The following is a 24,110-nucleotide window of genomic DNA, read 5'->3' as shown; positions in this document are numbered from 1 at the left end:
CATGTCACATTCTTGGCTCATTCTGGAGATGCCTGTGGAGTTTGGGGACAGCTCTTGACTCACCATGCCCCCTGCCCCTGCCAGCTGGGCTGCCCTTTGCAGCAGCCCACTGCACTGGCTGGCAGGGCTGGCTGAGGTCCCTCACCCTCCCAGGGAGCCCAGTGCCCCATCCCTGTGCCCAGCACGTGCCCAGCTGATGCAAGCCAGGCCATGACCCCCTGTGCAGGCCCTGACGTGTCAGCACGTGGCTCTGTGCTGCTGCATGATGTGCTGTGTGAATCAGTGCTGCCAGCTAATTTTGGCTACTGGGCGTGAGTTCCTGGCTGTCCCTGGGAGGAGGAACAAGGCTGGCATTATTTCTGTTCCCTGCTTTCCTGGGGAGAGTGGCATAGGCTGGGTCACCCATGGGTTCAGACCACAGGGGTGGGCAGAGCCCTGGGTGGTCTGAACCCTGGGCGCCCTGACTCCTGCCCTTGGCTGTGGGGCTGAGCACCCACAACTCTCCTCATGTGGTATCCACACAGCCTCAGAGCCTTGGGATGCTCTCACACTCCCTAAGGGGGGAATTTTGGAACAAAACCCTTGTATAAGGGGCTCACCCCACCTGGGCAGCTGGGCCATGCTGGAATGGTGCAGGTGCCTGCAAACCACTGGTGTCCCAGCTGGAGTGCATTAAGGTGAGCTGCAAGCCACTGGTGCCCTGCAATCCAGTGGCCAAAGCAGTGCCTGGGTTTGGCACAGCAGGGAGATGACATGTCTCTGGACATGCCTTCCATGTGGCCAGGGAGCCTGTCAGGACACAGTGCCAAACTGGCACCAGGAGCTGTCCTTGTGAGGCACAATGCCCATGGTCCCAGCAATCTGCATGTTCTCTCCCTCCCTGAAGTGATCACGGAGCCTGACAGGAGCAGGGAGGCCTAATTAGATGGAGAAAAAACATCTTGCAAGTCAAACATGGAACAATTAGAACTGAGCTGTCCCAGGTTCCCGGAATCCCCTCTGAACAGCTGGGGGAGCTGCAAGGGGGCAACACCCACCCACATCCTGGGATGATTTCATCTGCCATTAGGCAAAATGTATTAAAAACATTTCCACACTGCCCCCCCACCTTCCCCCTGTCACTGTCACCCCCTCTGCGGGTCAGAGGTGGAGCTGGGACAGGATAAGAGCCAGGGCTTGGCAGGGAGCACAGCAAACCTCCAACTTGTGGTCCCTGCAGCCTGGGAGCACTGCTGAACATCGAGGACACGAGGACCTGCTGCAAATGGTGAGGCTGTGCCCTTAGGGGTGCTTTTCAGGGGCTTTTGGTTGGGAAATGGGTTGCAGGGGGTTAGGTGCTCTCTGCAGTGAGTTAACCACCTCTGGTGCTTTCTAGAGGGTTTCACCCCAGAGATGCTCTGCTGGGTGACTGATTTTGGGGAGAGGCAGCGATACAGCAGGAACACCTGCTCTGACCCCCACCCCACACCCCAGCACCCTGACCCCCACCCCATAGCTCAGCATCCTGCAATCCCTGGGGCGCTCCCTGTGACCAGGGTAAGGCATCGGCTGGAGAAAGTTGCTGAGGCTTGACACAGCTGTGGCCAGTCTTGACCTGTGGCCAGTCTCCTGCCCCAATATCCTGTGTATGCCAGTCCAAGTGGCTTGTGTCCCCCCTTGGTGGGTGGCTTTTGCCCCAAAGAGCCCAGCAACACAGTGGGGAATGGCACTGCCAGGGAAGGAGTGGCAGGAAGAAAGCTCCAGTGCCCGCCCTGAAACCCCAGGCAGGCATTTCCCGGGCCAAAGGGCAGGAATGGGCTGGGGAGCAGCCACAGCACCCTGGCAGGACAGGGCTGTCTCCTTCCCTGGGTGACAAAGGGCTGAAGGGTGTGAAACTGAGGGCACAGCGTCTGGCCAGGGGCTGTGTGAAAGGACAAGGACACCCGGGGGATTTGCTTCCCATGCCCCCTTCAGCCTCCCCCAAACTCCACACCCTGTTCAAGAGTGTTACAATCATGATGGAATAATGAAGGGCTCCTGAAAGGAGGGTGAAGGCGCACCAGCTGCAGGGAGTGGAGGGGTTCTGTGGTGGATGTGACCTGCCTGGGGGCTGTGAGGCAGTGTCAGGGTGATGGGAGGGATGCTCAGAGCCAATCCACTGCTCCCTGCAGGCACCCCCGGGCACGCTGCGAGGCAGGATGCTGCTCTCCTGCCTGCTGCTCTCCTGCCTGCTGCTCCTTGGGCCACCAGCAGGAGCCCGGGAGGGACCCAGCCGTGAGTGGCTCTCGGCAGCCCCCCGAGGTGTGGATGGAGGGAAGCTGCTGAGGCAGGACAGCACCAGCCACAGCAAGATGCTGCCAGGTGTCTCCAAAATGAGGAGGGGTGACGATGGCTCTGGAGCCGGGTCTCATCCAGATGAAGCCAGCCTGCCACTGCAGGAGGGATCAGAAAGACAAGCCCTGCCCTGGCTGATGAGCCCAGCCACCGAGAGAGCAGCTCCAAGCAAAAAGAGGAGGAAGGTGTCCCTGTCACTCGATGTCCACACTCACTTACTGAAAATCCTGCTCGACCTGGCCCGAGAGAAGGAGCTGCAGGACAAGGCAGCTGCCAATGCTGAGCTGATGGCCAGGCTGGGGCGCAGGAGATGAACTGTGCTGGGACCCAGCAGGGCTGGAGAGGCAGCAGGGCTGGCACAGGGAGGTGTGGAGCAGCATCGGTGTGTCTGCAGGGAACTGACATAGCACTTCATCCCCCTGGCCCCAGTGCTCGTGGCACAGGCAGCAGCCATGGCAGGACGTGATTTAACAACTCTCACCTCAGCACCACTAAGAAACAGCTGGGTTTGCCTTGGCCAGTGCTTGAGCACAGCTGGTCCCAGCCCCAGGCACTACAGGGATTTCTGTGCTGGGCTTTGCTCCCTGCCCATCTACCACCCAGATGTCTCCAAAGGGGCTGCATCCAGCCAGGCAGCTTTTCCTGGGTGCTTCTTCTCTCTGGGTGACTGAAGCACACAAAATCCTCCACAAAGCCTGGCCAAGCCTCAAAGCCAGAGTTTTGAGTGAGCGTGCCCAATAAAATGTGGCATCAAACACAGCTTGTGCTTTATACCTGTTCTGTACCCCTTTCACAGATGTCTTTTATGAAAAATCCTTTCTTTAGGATTTTTTCTCCTGAGAAGCTGAGAGGAAACAAAATGTAAACCACGGTTATCTGCTGCTGTGGAATGCAACAGGTGCATCTGTGATTGGTCTCATGTGGTTGTTTCTAATTAATGACCAATCACAGTCAGCTGGCTTGGACTCTCTGTCCAAGACACAAGCCTTTGTTTTTCATTCCTTTTTTTTTTCTATTCTTACCTAGCCTTCTGATGAAATCCTTTCTTCTATTCTTTTAGTATAGTTTTGATATAATATATATCATAAAATAAAAATCAAGCCTTCTGAAGCATAGAGTCATGTCCTCATCTCTTCCCTCATCCTCGGACCTCTGGGAACACTGTCACACACCCCTTTACACTCCCATTTTGTGTTCCTTTTCTCCAGAGGTGCTGTGAGGGCATGTGCTGGGCCAGGGCCAGCATGGGAGGTCATTAAATTCCACATGGCACCAACAGCAGAGGCAGCCCCTGACCCAGGGAGCCCACAGCAGCTCTGGAAATCGTGTTGTGCCCCTGGAGCTGCTGCTTCCAGCCCAGCTGGGAGATAAGAGCAGAGCAGAGCAGAGCAGCGTGCGGCCGCCCCGTGCAAAGTACAGGGTGGTGCAAGCCAGGCTGAGGCAGGAGACACCTCCAGGGGGGCCACTGGAGCTGCTGGGGGACACGGCCATGCTCTTTGAGGAGGACTACCTGCTGCAGGGTGAGTGAGCCCTCGCACTGTGGGGCGGGCACTGCCTCTGGGAGGGGGGCAGAGGCGACTGGGGTGACCCCACATTCCAAGGAAGGGACGGATTTCAGGAAGGGATGTACCAGTAGATGGTGAGGTGGCAAGCTGGGTAAAAGGTTTTTTGCCATCCCTACTTGACCTGAGGCTCAGGTGATGTCCAGGCAATGCCTGGCCCCTTGAGATACTCCCTGCACCCACTGGGAGCGTGCTGTGGGACTGAGCCTGGAGTTTGGGGTCCAGGGTAGAGACAAGGTACCAGCAGCAGTGGGGGACAGCGGTCATAGGAAGACCTGCCAGAGCTGGGGCATCCAAGTGGGACACTCCAGGGCAGGAAGCCTGAGTGACAACTGTTGTCCCCTGCCACTCCCAACTGTTCCTGGGACGCCGAGCCCGCGAGGATCTCCTCATTTCCATGTTCTGCCCCCGTGTCTCATCTGTCCTCCCCGAGACCCAGCGTGCCCCCACGGTTCAGCCCCCTCTGGCCCTACTGCCCCCTCACCTCCCCAGCTCAGGGATCCCAGTGCCACCCCCATCACCAGTGTTTCCTCTGTTACCGGTGCCTCCTGCCCTGCGGTCTCTCAGCCCCAGTGTGCCGAGCAGTGTCCCAGGGTCCCCAGCAGTCCCGGGGTCCCTCCAGCGCGGACCCCTACCCGGACACCCGCCAGCCCCGCCCCCGCCCTGCCCTCCGCCAATCAGATCGCGCTATTGCCGATTGGCCCCGCCTCCTCCCTGTCAGTCACTGCTCCGTGTCACGCCCTGTAGACGTCAGCGGGGGCGGTGCCGCGCCTGTGCAGTGCGGCGGCCACGGTGACAGTGACAGGCTGGCAGGAAGGGGCGGGGGCAGGAAGGGGCGGGGGCCGTGCCGGGACCGGGACCAGGACCAGGATCAGGATCGAAATCGGGACCGGAACCTAGGCTGGGACTGCCACGGGACGGGAGGGCTGCAGCCACAGGCCCCTCGGTAGCACCATGCTGAAGAAGTTCGACAAGAAGGACGAGGAGTCGGGTGAGGGGAGGCCGGGGGCGCTGTGAGGGGAGCGACCCCTCTGAGGGCACGGAGGGGATCGGTGAGGGGTAGCCCTTCGTGGCTGCGAGGAGAGCTGGGAGGGAAGAGACCCCTCCTGGGGAAATGGGGGGGTCTGTGAGGGACAGAGGGAGCTGGAAGGGGAGGCTCGGTGCCAGCTTGGCGGCGGGGGCTTGCTGGTGTGCATGGAACCGGTGGGGAGCACTGTGGGAGCACTATGGAAGCACTATGGGAGCACTAGAGCAGTCTGCTGCCTCCTCCTCGCAGCCGCAGGATAAACTGGTTGTATGGGCACAGCACCCCGAGGTTACTGCCACATCAGCAGGTACAGAGCCTGAGACTAAATATTGAGCACATTAGCGCTGTTCACAGCTGCCCAGCTCTGGAACCAGGTGCGTGGGCCGGGTAGAATCCAGTTCATCGTTTCTGGCTCCACAATCACTGCTGCTTTCAATGGATCAGAAAATCTGAGAGCTCCAAGAAAACACAAAGTTTCATGCCTGACTTTTCAAAACTTTGGGCCGATTAGTAAGGAAGAAGTTGGTATTTTATCTGGTGTGTAATTCAGGTGGAAGCATTGTATCATAAGACAGTGTTTTCTTTCATGGTTTAGCTTTGTGATATCTTTTTCATCGTCCTGTGAAGCTTTCTACACATCTTGCTCTGCATAACAAATCAGTGTGTCCTGGAGCAAATTGATTCAGCTTACATCTTGGTGATTGTTCTGTGTGACTCTGCTTTCTTTTTATCTTAATGGGCATTCAATGCTTTGCCCTTGTTTCCCTTTTCCAAGGCCTCCAGTGACATCTTGATAAGCAGAGAATTTAGTGAGGCAGCTCTTGGAGGGGAATTGCTCTTGGCTTTAATTTTGGGGACTGTTCTTCATTTGCACCTTGCCACACCCATCAAATTATTGACATTACCTATGCCTGGGGCTGGCAGGAGAAACACGGATCCAGTTAATTGGCTTTTGTATCTTTGCTTTCCATAGTTTTGCTAGCCTTGGATGACCTGCTCCCACTCCCTTTGACATGTCATTTTGGCCACAAAATTATGTTTCTCTACAAATCAGAATAAATTGTTGTTAGTTATCCAATGTTAGGAACTTTATGAACACACAACCTTTGCTCTGCCCTCCCTCTCCATGGAAGAAAACTGATGCAGGGTGCTGTGAGGACTAAGACTCCATATACAATGTATTTCAGGATCCTTAGTGCTATGAAGGATAAAGAGGTGATGCAGTGCTGTTCATGGCTGATTTAAGGATTGTAGACATGCTGGACCATGGAAATACTAGGCTGCTAGGCAGATTTTTGGAGCACATTAACATATTTATCCTAGAACTGGTTCATACTCATACTAGAGACATTTTTGCTCTTTCCCCTTGCTTTGTTCTACCTCTTCAACCTCACATAAGTGTCTGTGTTTTGTTCAGCCAGCTGCTGCCTTTGCAAACTTCTCCTGAGCCAGAGGAGGGCATGTTATGAACCAGGAAGGAGCCAGAGTGCAGATGTGTTTGCTTTTGTATGTAAGGCTTACTCTAGAGAGGGCTCCTGGCACCAGCCTAGGATGCTTCAAGCTTGGGTAGGTCAGATTTTGGCCCAGAAGAGGTTCTCTCTGGTGGACCAGGCTTTGGAGCAAGCACTACAACAACCCTGAAAAAGGCTGCATTCTGTCTCAGGGCCAGGCTGAACATAGATTCTAATTAAAACCTGCTTATCAATAACTAGCAGCCTTTGAAAAGCTGCAGCTCACAAATGCTTGGGAAGCAATCTAATGGAGGCCATGCAGAATGATAGTGCTTTTCCCTCTGATTATTTCATCCTGAATTGCTGGGGGATTCTAATTATTTAGTATAATTTACTCTGTTAAGTGGAACAATGAAAGTTACTTTGTGTCCAGCCTATCTAGTCTGCTATCTTGTTCTCTTAATTAGGGATAAAGCCAAAAATACTTTACTGGTGAATTTTTGTTTGGTTTATATGGGAGGGATAAAGCACTCCTGACTCACCAGTCTGGCAAGCAGTACCTCTTTCTGTCTAAGCTTTTGTTCCTAGGCCTATCCTTTGATGCTCTAACTGCCAGCAAGCTCCAGCCCAGGGTGGAAATAGTCTTGGGGGATACAGTGCAGCACAGTTATTTTACAGCTGATCAGTCTGCCTCAGCTCACATCAGTTACTTCTGGAGGGGATGGCAAATTGAAGAATGGGCAAATTGAATAATGTCAGTCTGCTCTGCCTTCCCTGCCTGCCATGAAGACATCCAATCAACATTACTTCAAAGAGGGTGCTCTCATTGCTTGGTGTTCGTGAAAAAATCACCCCAAAATGCTCAGACTGCTTTTAAAGTATGGGCATGGTTAAAAAATTGCTTCCCCATGGAAGTCTGTCCTTGGAGAGACTTTTACTCTCTTTGTTTTGCAGGTGGGAATTCCAACCCATTCCAGCACCTGGAGAAGAGTGCAGTCTTGCAAGAGGTAAATCTCCAGACCATGTCCTCTCTGTACCCCACTGGAGGGAGTCTCTCCCTCTCTTGAGTAGGTCACTGGAGAACTTCAGCAAGGAAATGAGGGGTTGTTACAGTCCTGCTTGCTCTGAGAGAAATGGACAACAGTTCTTATTTTATTACTGGACAGATAAAGGAACAAGGTTGAAATGGTCTCTGTAACAAATAAAAGACTATGAACTATAAATAGTAATAAAAGGAATGAAATTATCTGGGAAAGCTCACCCCAAACCAGGATGATTGGGAAAGTGCCTTGGACACCCCAAATGCCTTTTGGATGACAATATTAGTGAGAGGGGTGTGAGTGGTTATTAAACAGTTTTATGAATTTTCTCTGAAAAATGCCATTCTCAATGTCCAGCCCCTGTTGTTTCAGCATTCTCTGTTTGCTCTGAGGTTGGGAATGGTGTTGGCTCCTGTAGCCTCAGCAAGTTCAAGTTTGTCTGTCAGAAGGGTGATGTTTTAGCTAGCACACAGTGCAGACCAGTGTGGGTGAAAGTGTGATGAGAATTTAGCCTTTAAACCTCCATTGCTCATGGATTTGTAGTCCCAGACTGCAAAAGCAGCTGTTTGAAGGGGTCCATGTTTAACTGGAATAAAAGGGAAATCTGATCTAAAGTCATTATGTGTCTTGCCATGCCTCACTCACAATGTGTAGCTGGGACAGGCAGGACAGTGTTTGCAGGGGTGTCAGTGTCAGTCCTTGTCTGTGCTTTGTTTCCAGGCTCGAGTGTTTAATGAGACTCCCATAAACCCACGAAAATGTGCTCATATCCTCACCAAGATCTTGTATCTCATAAACCAGGTAAGAGGGGGAAAATACACATCTATACAGACATGTGCATCAGGCCCAAAGCTGGTTGTGATAATTGGGATTTCCTTTCTTCTTTCCACACAACTAGGGGGAGCACCTTGGTGTCATGGAAGCCACCGAATCCTTCTTTGCTATGACCAAGCTGTTTCAGTCCAATGATGTAAGTCTGCCTTTGGTTTTCTCTATTTACCTGGTGGGACAAGTTGTCCCTTGAGATACACATTTTTGTACAATCAGCTTTTCTCTCCTGTCTGAAGCTACCTGATCTGAGTAGGAAGAGTAAGGTGAAAGTTTAGAAATGGTGATCAGCTTCCTAGCCCTTCCCAGATCTTGTAGCAACTTAACTGAAGTATGCACTGCTCTTGAGGCAGAGATTCCTCTCTCTAAACTGCCATTTAACTCTTGAGATTGTGGTAGGCAGGTGGATTTTAATGTGCTTTGTGCCCAGCATTAAAATATCCTGCTGACAGACAACAATTGTGTGTTTGGAGGAGGCTGAGAGTCAGTGTCTACTCACAGCAGTAGCACTGTCATTAGCTGTCCCCCAAACTGCAAGGCTTTAAAATCATGAGACCAGTGCAGAAATCTCCAGACTCAGGAATAGAAATTGTTTGCTTTCTTGCTTTTGGAGCAACACAAGATTTTCAATCACCAAACCATCAAATAGTTTAAAGGCTTTCTCCTTGTTTATATGAATGACAAGTGGAAGATGAAACTGTAGATCCAGCTAGATCTGGTATCTCTATGGCCTCACCCTAAGACTGAGGGATTAAAAGAAGAAGAGGTGTTTTGTTAATCAGCCTGGATTTTGTTCATCTTTTACACTCAGGGAGTGATGCACTCTGAAGGTATCAGGATTGTCATGATAAAATAATGTAAGCAGGGAAAACTGAGATCCCTTCCTATCTGGGACCATCTCAGCTGATGTTCACTTTGCTTTTTTCCTTGCCAGCCAACTCTTCGCAGGATGTGTTACCTCACCATCAAGGAGATGTCTTCTATTGCAGAAGATGTGATCATTGTTACCAGCAGGTCAGTCACTTCACTTTTCTTGCTGTAATGCTGACATGCTCTTCAGTAATGTCTGTCCAGCTTCTTGAAGTAGTCCCTGAGCAGGATGATGGTAGGGAATGCCCTTGGTGAGGAAAAAGCTTTCCTTTATATAAGACCAGTAAAATACAGACATTAAACTCATAGTGATGTGTGCAGAATGTGCTGTGTCCCCCCATATCCCATGCCCATGGATGTCTGGAGTGTCTCTTGGTTACATGATATGGTAGCACTGCTGGCTTTTCCCCTTTTGTAAAGGCTTTTTCATTAACTCCTGTCTGAATGCCTTGAAATGTTTTGAAGAATTCTGGCCTAAATCCCAAGGCTTTCAACAGGTAAAGGATTTACTTTTGTAGCAGCACTGAATGTGACTTCACCAGGGAATAAAATTTCCTCTGCTAGTCATTCCTGAATTGCTGATCATGTGTTCTGGTTTGAAAGCAAAACCAGTGAGAGACTCTAAGTCAGAAATACAATTTATTAGGAAAAGGGAAAATACCAAATATATGCAATAATACAAAAGAACAGAAAAACACTGAGAGAGCCAGAATACAAGCTGACACCCTGCTAGTTAGGGTGGCGGTAGCAGTCCAGATGAAATGGTCTTGTTGAAGTGGTGATCTCATAGAAAAGATCTGGTAGCTCTTGTCCTCTGGAAACCAGTGGGTAAGGGCTGCCTGTTCTGTGCCAAAGCCCAGATTATATCCAGGTAGGGATGTTTAGCTCCTCTCCCCTGGGCAGAGCCTCTCACAATGGGCTGATATCTGAGTCATGTGGTGGGTCCTTGATATCTCTGAGTCATTGGCAAGGCATTGATGGGCCCATTAACAGGAGATAAGGAAAAAATAATACCCCTCCTGTTTTCAGCAGCTCTTGAAGATGGGAATAGATTACATCTTTATATTGTAACCTAGGACATCATGCCAGTCAGAAGTCCTGTTGGGGAGTCAGGAGCAGGTTAGTATAGGGTCTGTAGAGGGCTGAGGCAGAAGCCAGTCTCAGGTGCTGCAATATGATGAATTCCTGGCCCTTCACAGTTGGTCTCACACTGACCTGAGTACTGATCTTTTCCTCCTGCCTTCCCACCCCAGTGGGATTTGCCTGAGACCTGCAGCTGCCTGCTTGGCATTCAGCCGTGATGCTGGCTGCCTGCTGCTCTGTGTGCTCCGGGTGTGCACCTGAGAGCTGCTGCTCAGGAGTGCCATATTGAGAGCTTCCTGTTTCCCCAGCTTAACCAAAGACATGACTGGGAAGGATGACAATTACCGAGGCCCTGCTGTGAGAGCACTCTGTCAGATCACTGATGTAAGTGCTGCTTTTCCCATGGGGCAGCTCTGTGCCCTTCACTTTTTCCTACTTTACCCCATGCCTTTCACAGTGAGAAAGGCTTTCCCATGTCAGTGTTGTTTCCCTCTCCCTGCAGAGTACCATGCTGCAGGCCATTGAGCGCTACATGAAGCAGGCGATCGTTGACAAAGTGCCAAGTGTGTCCAGCTCTGCTCTTGTGTCTTCCTTGGTATGTACTCCCTGCAGCACAGGCCTGAGGGACAATCATGCAGACAATCATGCAGGGAGGCAGTCATCTGTGGTGGGACTGGACATCTTGGGAGTTTCAGGATTTTGTTGCTATTCCTGTCGTTGTGAACTGAGGGACTGCGCTGACTTTGTTAAAGATCGTCAACATCCTGAGGCTGCAGCTGTCATGGCCAGATCTCTGCAGGCTGATCCCTTATTCTTCTATAAATTGCTACTACCAGCACATTCATGGGGAAGGCTCATTGCTTCTTAATATAAGCTGAAATTCCCAAAGCTTCCTCCAATCTTATCTCATGGGTTGTTGTGGCTTCATCTCCTTCCAGCACTTGCTGAAGACCAGTTATGATGTGGTGAAGCGCTGGGTGAATGAGGCTCAGGAGGCAGCTTCCAGTGACAATATCATGGTGCAGGTAGGACACCCACCTCCACCAGGGGAATAGCCACCAGCAGCTCAGGGCATGGAGCAAACTGCTGGAGCTCAGCCAGGCACCTCTGGGTGACAGAGGGGACAAAGGGGGAAGAACCCCCTGGGTTTGTGACATTCTCTTTCCCTGCACAGTACCACGCCCTGGGCCTGCTGTACCACGTGCGGAAGAACGACCGCCTGGCAGTCAACAAGATGCTCAGCAAGTTCACACGCCACGGCCTCAAGTCCCCGTTTGCCTACTGCCTGATGATCCGAATAGCCAGCAAGCTGCTGGAGGAGGAGGCTGGCAGGTGAGCAGGCTCCTTTGCCTTGCCGAAGGAACTTTCTGGTCCTGCTTCCGTCTCTTCTTGCAGACTCACTTGCCATCTCATTATTTCTGTCTTTGAAGAGCAGCATGTATCTTCTACTCTCCTATTGTTGGATAAAAGCAGAGAAATTATAGGAAGTCTTCCTGGTTGTTTTGGGATGACTTCTGTGAGTCTTGCTTGCACATCACATACTATCTTGTTTCTCTGGACTGTTTTGTATAGCTGTTTTTTTGTTTTACTTCATTTTCTCTGCGTTCTATAATTGTCTATTCTTCTGTAATTGTTTATCTAGCATGTATGCAGTGTGGCTTCCTTGTGGATAAGAGTTGTGGTGTGTACAGTCATTTCCTACTGTGTGAGAGTTGAGGGGGATTCCCTTTAGGCTGTAAGGCAGAGAGTGTCTTCTCAGAAGGCAGCCTGACTGTCAAGCATGCTGGAAGTACAGTATAATGACAACTGCAAAATCTGGGGACAAAGTGGGTTTATGGCTGCTTTTACTTTTCCAGGGGCTGTGGGACCTGACCATTTCTGCTGCTGAATTCTTAACTTCTGCTATTACCTTTTATTTTAATTCAGTCTTGTATGGTTTTTTTGTCCCTTAGCCGTGATAGCCCTCTGTTTGATTTCATTGAGAGCTGCCTGAGAAACAAGCATGAGATGGTGGTGTATGAAGCTGCATCTGCCATTGTTAACCTGCCCAACTGCACTGCCAAGGAGTTGGCTCCAGCTGTCTCAGGTAAGTGTGGTGCTCATGGTCATGGAAAGGGAATTGTGTGCCTCCAGTGGTGACCCTGCTGATTGGCCCAAGAAACAAGGACCTTGTGTAGTGTCAGGCTTTTTATGCTGCTCTGTCCTTTGTTGCTTTATGCTGCTGCTGAGAGCCTGTGGTGTGTGGGAATTGCTTTGTTCTTGTAAAGGTATTTCCTGGTGTTCAAGTGTTGTTACTTCATGGGTCAGTTCTGGGATAGGAGCAGGGTTTGCATGAAATGGAGAACAGCGGTTCAAATTAACTTAATAGGAAAGATGACAAGGTGATGAATTTGGCTTTCACAAGCAGCAGAGGATAGCAGCACTGTGGAAGAAGGGGGAGGTAGGTAAGAGTTAGTTGTCAGCAGGAGTGTGACAAAGGGGAAAAGAAACAGGGAAGAATCTGTTATAAGTACAATTGCTTCTTAAGCATTTTTCTAGTTACCTTATGCTTGCAACTGTCTCTTCACTGAAGCTCTTGCGTTAGGTATGAAATGCTCTCAATAATAGAGTGCCTAAACATCTGCCTGTGTTGGTTTTCCCACCTTGCAGTTCTGCAGCTGTTCTGCAGCTCCCCGAAAGCAGCACTAAGATATGCAGCCGTCCGTACCCTCAACAAGGTAGGAGCCAGTCCCTTGGGAGCTCCAGTGGTATCTCATGTGCAGGAGGTGCAGACTATAGAAGAAGGCAGTCAGATTATGTGAAGATTTTGTGTGAATAACCTCTGTCTTGTGCTACAGCCTTACATTTCATTGCTTTCTGTCTGGAATAAAACCTCAAAGAGCACTCTACAGAAGAAAAAAAAACACTGATAGTTTTCACTGGTCTCTCAGAATATCACTAGTCTTAGTGTTACTGCTTTCCCTTCTGAGCTTCCCATGGTGTGGAAGCTCCTTGTAAAACAGGGATCAAACCTTGGTGATGCTTCTTGCCTGCTCTGTGGCAGTCTATGCTGCAGCTTTTCCCTTCTCCTTATAAATATTATAAAAGAAAAAGAGAGAATGGCAGTGTCTGGTAACTGCTGTGCTTCTGCCTGTAGAGCTGTTTTGCACAGCTAGTCTGGCTACATTTTTGTTGGGAATTCACAGCTTTCTTTTCTTACTATATAGAGCAAAATCAGAGAGTTAAAAATAATAAAAGACTGTTTATTGCTACTGCTTTTCTTCCAGCAAGGGGTGCAATTCTGCAGGAAATAAGAGCTTGTTGTTACCTGAACTCCAGATGAGCTGTTTGAGATGTCCCTCATGTGCAGTCTATACCACTCATTTCTATGGGAAGGAGTGAGGAGTGAGTTTTGCTGGGTTTTGCCAGCTGAGCCTTTAGCATCTCTTGAGGGATTTTCGTTCTTCCTTGGCTGCTGCAGGTGGCCATGAAGCACCCATCTGCTGTGACTGCCTGTAACCTGGACCTGGAGAACCTTGTGACAGACTCCAACCGCAGCATCGCCACCCTGGCCATCACCACGCTGCTGAAAACCGGCAGTGAGAGCAGCATCGACCGGCTCATGAAGCAGATCTCCTCTTTCATGTCAGAAATCTCTGATGAGTTCAAAGTAAGGAAGTGGGAGGAGGAGGGACACCCAGATTCCTGAAGAAACCTCATGGTCTTTGTCCATGTTTGTGTGTGTGCTCTAAACCTGCATGGAGCTGCTTCCAGAAGCAGCAGAATGTTTGCAGGGAGGAAAAAGTATTTGAGGCTGTCTGTCTAAGCCATGCCTCCGTCCTACATCTCCAAAGTCATGTGCTGTCTTCTGCGGAGTTGCCTTCTGAGAATTAAATCTTTCTTCTTTCCTGTGGGTGTGGGCTTTCCTTATGGGCTGGCCACTGCATAAAGATCTATCTCCTCCAATTCTTAATATTGTACCTCCTGGAACTTCATTTGTTGAATAAACAAACACAAAAATGTGATTTCCAGCCTAGAGAGGCCAGCAGAAAATTGATACAACTCAGCTATTTTTTCCTGCAGGGTGAAACAGAATTGTTTTTCCTTGCCCCCTTTTCCTGCAGGTGGTAGTGGTGCAGGCCATCAATGCTCTGTGTCAGAAGTACCCTCGCAAGCATGCTGTCCTCATGAACTTCCTCTTCACTATGCTCCGGGAGGAGGTGAGTGTGCAGGACAGCTGTGTCTGCCTTGTGTGCATAACAGTCCTCCCTGTGAGTGTCAGGTTTTTACTGATAGGGCTGTGCAGTGAAAGCCTCTCTCTAAAAGGCTTGCAGTCTAACTGCAGAAATGCCCAGCTGTGCACAATAGTTATAAGCATACTGCCAGGCATATTTTTAGTGTGGTTTTCATTATGTGATTTTTTTTTAATGGGGGTTTACTAACTCTCAAAGCAAATGCTAGCAACAGCAGATCTGTTGGCAGTCCATGTGTGTTTCACATTTGAACCAGCTTTCTTTTATACTTTGACAGCAAATTCCAAGAAGTTTTGTCTTGTACACAAAGTTTCAATAACAACCTATTTATTGATGACACGGGACCACTTTTGTTCTGGTGTCTGTGTTTCTGGCAGTGAAGGGATCACGAGTACCTATAACCATTCTCTGCATTCAGTCAGACAAAAATCACAGAAGGACAGCTTTACAGAGGTTTGTTGAGGCTGTTTCTAAATGATCCAACATGTCTACAGCACAGCTGGCACCACTGCTTGCTCTGACATCACTTCCTGCCAATTACAGCCTCCCCGTTGGGTGCAAACTGGAGCATCTCATTTTGCTCCTGTGAAAAATGGACCATTCTCCTTTCCCATATTTTCTGTGGGTGGATGGTATAGTTTTGAATGTGGTTTTGTACTTCAAAGCATTCTGTTTTAAAGCTTTTTTAATCTGAAGTAGCTCAGAAAGATCCAAATGCCCAGTACTGTGCATGTAATTGGCAGAGGGTAGTGTGCAGTTTAATCCCCTGGTGTGTACTGAGGACATCAGTAAATAATGTCTGAGATTGCCAAGCATTACTGGCATGTCAGGTTGTGGCTGTACCTGGGGAGGTATTGATTGCCTATCATCCCACACTAATAGAGCTATTTGCTGTGTCCTGCTGTGGCAGATACGATCCTTCATACGTTTCTCTTGTGATTCATCCTCAGATGTCTAGTGCTAAAGGGGAGAGGGTTGGGTTTTTTCTCCTTCCATATGGCTGGTTTTAAGCACTAATTCTAGCAGCGGAGGATTTTGATGGAGATAAAAACCCTTCAGCCAGATGAATCCTTTTACTCTTGGGTTAGGACTCTGTTTTTTTTTTTCTCCAGTACAGCCATTCTGAAGGGAGCTGGCAAGAGAGCTTGAATATTAGCTGGCCCTCTGGGTGTAAAGAGGGTCAAAAGTGAGGGCAGAATTACTGCCCTCCTCTTTTCAAGCACACATTAAAAAGCACTGAGTGTGAGTGACCTTTCAAAAGAATGTTTCTCCTGTCTGGCTAGCTCAGAGTCTCTAAAATACTTTGATGTTTCCAGCTGAGCAGTTCCCTTTTGCTCCTCAGGGTGGCTTTGAATACAAGAGAGCCATCGTGGACTGCATCATCAGCATTATTGAAGAGAACTCAGAGAGCAAAGAGACAGGCCTGTCTCACCTCTGTGAATTCATTGAGGACTGCGAGTTCACTGTGCTGGCCACTCGTATCCTCCATCTCCTGGGGCAGGAAGGGCCCAAAACCAACAACCCCTCCAAATATATTCGCTTCATCTACAACAGGGTTGTTCTGGAGCATGAAGAAGTCCGGGCAGGTAAGTGACAGACCTGCAAAGTTCTCTGCCCTTGCACAGATCTTCAGGGAGCCATAGTGTATGAATGCCTCTGCTTTTGAGGGTTGTGATTTCCTCTAGGCCTGAGCAGCTTGTTTTATACAGCAAAGATCCTGCAGTAGTATTGATGGAAGAGGCAGCCTGTGGCTGAGAAGTGGGAAGGAATATACACTGGTTCTGAAACTAGACAAAGGGTTGCAGGCTAACACTTCACCTCTGCTTCTTGCTAGTCACAGTTTTACTAATGTACACAGTTTACTAGTGTAGCATCTCTGACATGATGTTTGATCAAGGCTGAGAAATGGAGGAAACTTCAGCTGATTTCTTTGCTTTCTAATTCAGTTTTCATGACTTTTGCTACAGGTGCTGTAAGTGCCCTTGCCAAGTTTGGAGCTCAGAATGAGGAGATGTTACCCAGTATCTTGGTGTTACTGAGAAGGTCAGTTGGGCCTTAGAGTTTTTCAACATCCTTGTTGAAATACCCTGTTTGCTTGAGAGCTTGTCTAGTCTCTTCTACCTGTGGGTCTGAGAAGGTGCAGGGGGTACCCGTGATCCTGTGACAGGATCACCAGTGCATTCAGCACCACAAAGTGGACAGAAGCCATGTGTGGCAGATTACTGCTTTTTTAACATAATTACTAGGAGATTGCTGGATCTCCCCTATAGCATGTTTTTACTGACCCTGTGATGTTTCTTAGTGATGTGGATTCTGAAGAAAGTTTTCCACTTTCCCCTCAGGTGTGTGATGGATGATGACAATGAAGTGAGAGACAGAGCGACCTTCTACCTGAATGTTCTGGAGCAGAAGCAGAAGGCCCTCAATGCTGGCTACATCCTGAATGGTACTGCAGGAAGGCCTTAAAACAAGTCTGCTCCTCTTTCCTGGTCTAACAAGAGTTAAACTAAAGACCTGGCATTGTTGTGGTTTCAGTGACCTGTCCCTTCTGTCCCCAGGGTTGACGGTGTCCATCCCTGGCCTGGAGAGGGCTCTGCATCAGTACACCCTGGAGCCCTCTGAGAAACCCTTTGATTTGAAATCTGTTCCTTTGGCAACAGCTCCTATCATCGAGCAAAGAGCAGGTGAGGAATCAGGTCCCCTGAATGCTGGTGATTCCCTGCCCTGGGCTTGCTGAGAACTGCTGGGCTCCATCCCATTTGAATTTTGTGGGATTGCATCTCCTGGAAAGACTAAGGCCTGCAAATCTGGTTGCTCTCACATTAATGTTTCAGTTTAGTCCCAACTGCTAATAATAGTAGTAGCTGGCAATCCTCAGTGGAGCTGCTGCAGTTTTAAAGCTGCTTAGGAAGCCAAGTATGGGTGTCTAGTCTATATCAAATGAGAATGAGCTCCCTTGCTTTCCATAGTCAAATTCCTCTTTAGACATTGATCTGTTTTCTGATTTAGTAATTTCTTACACTTCGCCTTCAACTCTTTTGGGTTTGTTTTTGTTTGAGTGCTTTCTTTCTCATTTGCAGAAAATGTCCCCGTTGCTGTAGTGAAACAGCCAGAGAAAGTGGCAGCAACACGGCAGGAAATATTCCAAGGTAAGTTGATGCAAGGCCTCTGCTCTGTCCATGTGTGAGAGCTCTGTAGCCACCTCTTGCTGAGCCTGCCTTAGCCCCTCTGGCTTCTTCTTACCTTCTTACAGGAAGTGACATGAGCTGGTCACTCCTGGAGGCTGGGGGTGCCTGCAGTCCTCTTTTTTCTGTCTAGCAGTAGACATGAGCAAAGGATGACTCTTTTTCATTTTAAAAGTCCCTAGGGAATGTTTAGGAGTATTTGATGGATAGTTCCTTGCTGTAGCAGCTTCTGGCAGCTGAAACAAGGGGTTTGACACTGCTAACACCTCCTTGTGTCTTGAGAAGTCAGTAATTTGTGTCCTCTATTTCAGAGCAACTGGGGGCCATCCCAGAGTTTCGGGGGCTGGGCCCACTGTTCAAGTCCTCCCCAGAGCCTGTGGCCCTGACAGAGCTGGAGACAGAGTATGTGGTTCGTTGCACAAAGCACACCTTTGTCAGCCACATGGTGTTCCAGGTGGGTACCTATGGGGGGGTGCTGCTGAGGACTCTCAGAAAATAAGCTCCTGACTGGCTAAAAGCTTCGTTGTGAAGATATCTCTCAGGGATATCATAGAATGGCCTAAGTTGGAAGTGACTTTAAAGATAATCTAGTGTCAGCCCCTCTGCCATGGACAGGGACACCTTTCACTGGACCAGGTTTCTCAGAACTCCATCCAGCCTTGAACACTTGCAGAGATGCAGCACCCACAGTCTGTGTTCAAAGCACGACACTGCAATGAGTAGTCCTTAATTTCTTATCCATGGTAACAGAACCCAAAGAAAATTAATAAGGGTGGGGGGTGTGTCTGAGCAATGCTTACAGGTACAGTCAAATCCAACAAGCACTAGGTGGGGCTGTTCTCACTCAGGAGTTGGCAGGGGAATCTGTTCTTTCTTCTGTGGTTTGGGCATGAAAGAGTGAAGCTTACTACATCTGAGAAGCTGAAAAGGGTACCCAAGAGCCAGTGGGGGAGAGCTCTTCATCTGCTATGTTTTGTTTTAGCCTGTAGCACAGGTGGTTTCTTCTGTACATTCTGGCTTTGGCTGTACCACACTGCTGCTAAATGTGGGATGTTAGGATTGATGTGCCAGTCCCCTTGCCTGGGCTTCAGGAAGTCTGAGGCACAGTGAGTCCTTTGCTAGCTTGTGAGCTGCAGTGTTTTGTCCTTAGCCAGCTCCTTCCTCAAAGCTCAGAACTGCTTACACTGCCCTCACAGGGCTTGACCTTTATTTTTGTTGTCCATCCACCAGATGTAATTGTGTGAGCTTAAGAGATTTGGCATTGCAGCTGGAACAAAGTCTAATCAGCAAGTTTAGACTTGCTGAAAACTTCAGGCTTGCTGAAACTTGCTCAAGCTGTACCTTGTTCAAGCCATGCAAACAATCATCTTTCCATCTGCTGTGAAGGCACTGTGTCCCTGTAGCTTCAAGTGGAATGATGTAGGCAACACAGTACTTGCATTTCTGTAGAGCAAAGAATTAACAAGGAATTACTGGTAATTGAAGGAAAAAGTTCCATACTAACTGGTGGAACTGAAACAGGCAAAATCTGACACATCCCTGCCCTCACTAAATTTGTGATCCTGTCTGAGTTGCAGAGGGCAGGCCTTGGATTGGTGTGTGCTGGTTTGTTTTAAGTCTTGTTTCCTTAAAAAAAAAAAAAAGCTTGCTGGAGCACTGGACTCCCCAGCAGGATTTCAGTTTCTCCCCTAAAGCATTTAAATGAGCACTTTTTAGTCAAGTTGCTCTGTCATGAGCCAGCTGATGGTGAGGTGCACCATGGAAGCACAGAGAGCTGGGGGTTCACAGGCTGACACCAGGCTCCCCCTGTGCCTCAGCTGGGGCTGCTCTGCAAGGAGTAGTGAGCAGCTTCAAGCTGTTGCTGCTTTCCCCTTTCCTGTTTAGTTTGACTGCACGAACACCCTGAATGATCAGATCCTGGAGAATGTCACAGTGCAGATGGAGCCAACAGAGGGCTATGAGGTCATTGGCTATGTACCTGCCAAAACCCTGGTGTACAACCAGCCAGGTACCTGCTACACACTGGTGGCACTGTCTGAAGAGGATCCAACAGCAGGTAAACAGTCTGCACTCTTTTCTCCTGTATTGTTTATCCTCACACATTCTACCTTCCATCCCAGCCAGATATTTATAGCCTGTGTATGGGTGCAGCCCTGAGTGATGCTGAGTGTGACTTGTCTTCGCTGTTTTGGGGGCTGTCAAGCCTTCCTTCTCCTCTGCTGGTTCCCTTGTGCTGTAGCACTGCCAAGTTGGGCTGTGAGAGCTGGCAGATGAGTTGTCTTTTGTGCACCATGGGCTGGCCTTCATCCTTTGTGTTAGACAGGGGGAGGCTGATGCTTGTAAAATGCTGAGTGTGCCCAGATGCTCTGGGTAGCAAAGGGGTATTTCAGACAAACTGCTAGAATTTATGGGATGTCTGTTTGAATTGAACACCCCCCTCCCCTGTTTGCCACTGTCCAGTACATGAATCAGGCTTTACCTGTGCTTTGGGCTCCCTGGTTTGTGCTCTGGAACTGCTCTGCTGCTGTGTTGCTGCTGTTCACTCAGCAGTACCCATCTTCTAGGGATGAGTCATCACTTCTTCTCCCAGCTGAGTGGTATTAATGAGCTGCAGCATTGCAGTGCAAGGGGCTTTCACTTCAGAGGCACAGGAACTGATCCCTGTGTGTGGATCTTGCCTCTTCACAAGGTGCTGATGGGACATGTTTAGTTAGTATTCCCAACACAATGTCAGGTTCATTAGTAATAACACTTGATCTGAGGATTATAGTCTTGTACAACCATCATGAGCCTGTCTTTATCACTGTTTGCTTAATATTATAAATAAATAGCTTGTCCTTGAGAGACAGAAACTGTCTCTCTAGGTCAGTGGCTAAGCCTGTGCTGCTGACAGTGACAGGGAGAGCCTGGCTGCCCCAAAGCTCCCAGCCCCATTCTGCCACAGGGCAGTGTGGCTGTGGTGGTGATGTGAGCTTTGCCTTTGCTTTCCTGTCTCCAGTGGCCTGCACGTTCAGCTGCATGATGAAATTCACTGTCAAGGACTGTGATCCCAACACGGGCGAGACGGACGACGAGGGTTATGAGGATGAGTATGTGGTAAGAAGCTGGGCATGTACCTGATCCTGGAAACTGCTGTCAGTTTGTGGGGTTTTGCAGTCTGAACTCTGATCCCTGCAAGCAATGATGTGATCACCATCACCAAAATGGGCAGCATCATGTAGAGGGAGCTCTTGCTGTTTCTGATGCACAGGGGAGTTTGCAGAGCTTCCTTTGTCTCATTTGGGTATTCTCCTGTTGTACTGTAGATGGACACCTGACTGTGCAGGATATGTGTGTTTTGGGAGGCCATGGTGCATCCTCCAGGTCTGGCTGATTGTGTCCTATGGGCTCCAGCAATGGCACACTCAGGGTTATGGAGACAGAGGGCTCTCAGGCATCTTTTGTTCTCCACAAGTTGCTCCTGTGGTGGCACAGTTAATTGTCTAGAGGCTTGCCTGGCACAGGGAAGTTGCCATCCTCATTCTTATTCTGGGGAAGGTGGAGCTCTTCCCTCCCCAGCACTGACACTGCTGAAAGCAGTGCTGCTGCAGAAGCACCTCTCTTCCTTGGAGAGGAGGGGATGTTGTTATCACAGCCTCAGCCTGGCCTGTTAGCTCCAGAGACAGTTTTCTGTGCGTTGCCTGTCACTTCTGTGAATCTGATTAGAGGCACTGCTGTGCAGTGAGTCACTGTCTTCCCAGAAGGAGTGGGGAGAGTTTTTCACAATGGAACATACAAGGTTAACACTTCTTTCAGCTTCCTACCAGTCACCAAGGCAATTGAGTGATACTTAAACTCTTCCATGTGTTTCAGCTAGAATCAGGAGGAGATGCTTTTCTGCAGGAATTGTTGGAATTAATGCAGGCTGGTGTCCTTCAGGGCATTGCCTGTCCCTCATTACACACTCTGGAGGGACAAGCCTGGTTCTGCCTTGCACAGGTGCAGTCACAGCAGCTGCTCAGCTACCCTGGTGCCAGTGTTAGGTGATGGCACACATCTGACAGTGTCTCACTGTACCAGCCTACAAAATGATGTGCCAGAAAGGCAAAACACAAGCTTACATGCATTTCAGGGAAACAAATGCTCAAGCAGCTATTTATAAGCTTTTGTTTTTCCCTCTGTTTTGGCCATTTGTGCAGTGCTTTGATCTGTCAGACCAAGAGCTGTGCTCAGAGCAGGGATGTTGTTTGTAAGCCCTGGAAATGGCATCACTGTGCCTTTCTCAGGCCAAGCAGTTGCTCAGTAGCAAACCAGAAATGGAAGTGGAGGCAGTCTCCTGCATTCACCTGATCTTAGGGGTTCCAGTCTAAAGTCTGAGGATTTCAGGGTTAGGAACAAGCATGTTTCACTTGAACCTCTTCTACCACCAGCTTGAAGACCTGGAGGTCACAGTGGCTGATCACATCCAGCGAGTTCTGAAGCCAAACTTTGGAGCAGCCTGGGATGAAGTGGGTGATGAGTTTGAAAAGGAAGAAACCTTTACTTTATCTGCTATTAAAACCCTTGAAGGTAAGGAAGGGTGTGTGAGCACAGCAGAGCTCTTATTTTCCCTCTTGCAGGCAGTCCAGAGGCCCAGTCTGGCTCACTTTAGATCTGTCACAGAAAGGCTAATGGAGCAAAACCCTTCACAAGCTTACACCACAGCTGTTAAATAGGGAGCTGCAGTTACTGTCATAATAAGTTAGTTCAGGTTTCAAAAATACTAGTGAGTGTTTTGTGACCAGTAGAGACCAGGCTGGATTGTGGAGGCAAGAGAATAGCTTGCTTTGCTCTTGTACTTAACCCTTCCAAGCAGACAGACCATAGTTCAGTTATGAACTCCCACCATTCTTCTTGAGACCAGTAATAAAAAATGAAAACCTCAGAAGACATGAGGCTGGTGAGGAGGCGGGTGGGGTAAACCCTCTTCTCTTTCATCATGTGTCAGAGTCCTTCTATTTTACTCACAAACTCAGTTCTGTGAAAACTCAGTTCTTTTGATGCCTTACAGTGTCCTTGTCCTGTAGCCATTTCTGTGCTCCCTTGAACAGCCCCTTGAGGTTTGAAATACTCTCCCTGAGCCTTTTCATATTCCTCCTGAAGACCTGTGTCTCCTGCAAGACATGTCCTCCCTTTTCAAGTCTCCAGAGAAGTGAGCAGGCTGACAGGGCTGTGCAGTAAGTGCAGCCAGCTGCATTCTCCTGCCCTTGTCTGACTCACTCCCCTTCTTCTTTCTGTTGCACATTTGCTACATCAGATAACAGAACTCTCCCATGGTGGTGGGGGTTTTTATGTGTTGCCTTTGTAGTCCTTGTGGCCTCCAAAGCCACGATTCTGACCAGTGGTGTGTGTCCCTCAGGACAAGGAATGTGAACTCTTAACACGTAGAGAGAGCTTGAGTCACTTTTAGGTGCCCTTTATGTGCCCCTGTTAAGGTATCTGTGACACAGAGCCCGTTTTATTGCTTTTTTCTAACAGAGGCAGTGAGCAATATTGTGAAGTTCCTGGGGATGCAGCCCTGTGAGCGGTCAGATAAAGTGCCAGATAACAAGAACTCTCACACACTGTACCTGGCAGGTGAGCTGTGGGCTGAGGTTCTGCTTGAGGAGCAGCTCTGGGAGATTACACAGAGCTGTTGAAAATCAGGGCAGGAGTACCTGATGGAGTCCACTGTGCTCTGGGTTGGATTTTGAGGTTTGTTCCTGCCATGATTTCTGTCTCTGCAGTGCAGAGCAACTGGCCTTGGGATCAGGGAGGGTGCTGTGGTGGAGGGGATGTTGGGATCAGCCCCAGGCTCAGCTGGGTGGAATTTGCTGTCTTTGTGATCTGTGGCATCCTGCTTTTGGAATGAGCCTGGTGTGGGAAAGACAGCAGCCTTACCCAGCAGAACAGGTGATACTGGAGCTCTTAGACAATCCTGGATCTCTTCTCACCTGGAGTTTATTTTACACTTTGGTTTCATGGGTTTTACAGTAGCAGGAGTCCCAGGTATGTTACAGTGAATGGGAACTGAGCTGCTTTAGGGTCTCTCCTGGCCCAGTACAAGGACTTGCCAGATTTTGCAGTAGTGTTCATCTTCAGACTTGCAGGGGAGAGCAGCCTGCAGCGTGCTCACTGCTTCCTCCCCTGTCCTCTGCAGGTGTGTTCCGGGGTGGCCATGACCTCCTGGTGCGGTCTCGCCTTGTTCTCACGGACACGGTGACCATGCAGGTCACGGCCCGCAGTGCGGAGGAGCTCCCTGTGGATGTGATCATGGCCTCCGTCGGATAAACCCCCTTCCCAGGACTGTCCTAACTCTGAGCCCCCACCGACAGCACTATAAGGATCACGGTCACTACAGCAGCTTTCGTGTTCTCTGCAGTACGGCTGTACTTGGGGCTTTGTCTATAAAATCACCATGTTTTTAATCTCCGGCTACGCCGCGCTCTGTCCCTGCGTCGCAGCCGCCGCTCCCTGTGCTCCTCCCGCTGTGGTTCCAATAAAGCAGTGTTGTGGCTCTTC

At 49.3% G+C, this 24,110-nt stretch overlaps 1 protein-coding gene across 2 annotated transcripts; it reads left to right on the top strand.

The window, feature by feature from the left end:
* Positions 1-3,733: 3,733 nt before the first annotated feature.
* COPG1 (COPI coat complex subunit gamma 1) lies at positions 3,734-24,110 on the top strand. 2 transcript variants are annotated; one of them, XM_074549799.1, is made up of 24 exons: positions 3,734-3,833; positions 7,308-7,360; positions 8,114-8,194; positions 8,292-8,363; positions 9,156-9,235; positions 10,483-10,558; positions 10,677-10,769; positions 11,113-11,199; positions 11,349-11,506; positions 12,127-12,260; positions 12,824-12,891; positions 13,635-13,823; positions 14,278-14,373; positions 15,749-15,992; positions 16,374-16,449; positions 16,749-16,852; positions 16,965-17,090; positions 17,487-17,555; positions 17,903-18,045; positions 19,476-19,647; positions 20,590-20,687; positions 22,001-22,139; positions 23,088-23,186; positions 23,749-24,110. In XM_074549799.1, exons 1-24 carry the CDS (start codon positions 3,803-3,805, stop codon positions 23,877-23,879), a joined length of 2,619 nt encoding a protein of 872 aa, XP_074405900.1. In that variant the 5' UTR covers positions 3,734-3,802; the 3' UTR covers positions 23,880-24,110. The 2 variants fall into 2 exon arrangements, with proteins under 2 accessions (XP_074405900.1, XP_005485475.1); XM_005485418.4 differs by lacking the exon at positions 3,734-3,833 and adding an exon at positions 4,685-4,866.

The sequence above is a fragment of the Zonotrichia albicollis genome, chromosome 12 (assembly GCF_047830755.1).
Source record: "Zonotrichia albicollis isolate bZonAlb1 chromosome 12, bZonAlb1.hap1, whole genome shotgun sequence".
Taxonomy (NCBI): Eukaryota; Metazoa; Chordata; class Aves; order Passeriformes; family Passerellidae; genus Zonotrichia; species Zonotrichia albicollis.
Note: the sequence above shows the minus strand (reverse complement) of the source record. Positions and strands in the feature narration are given on the sequence as shown.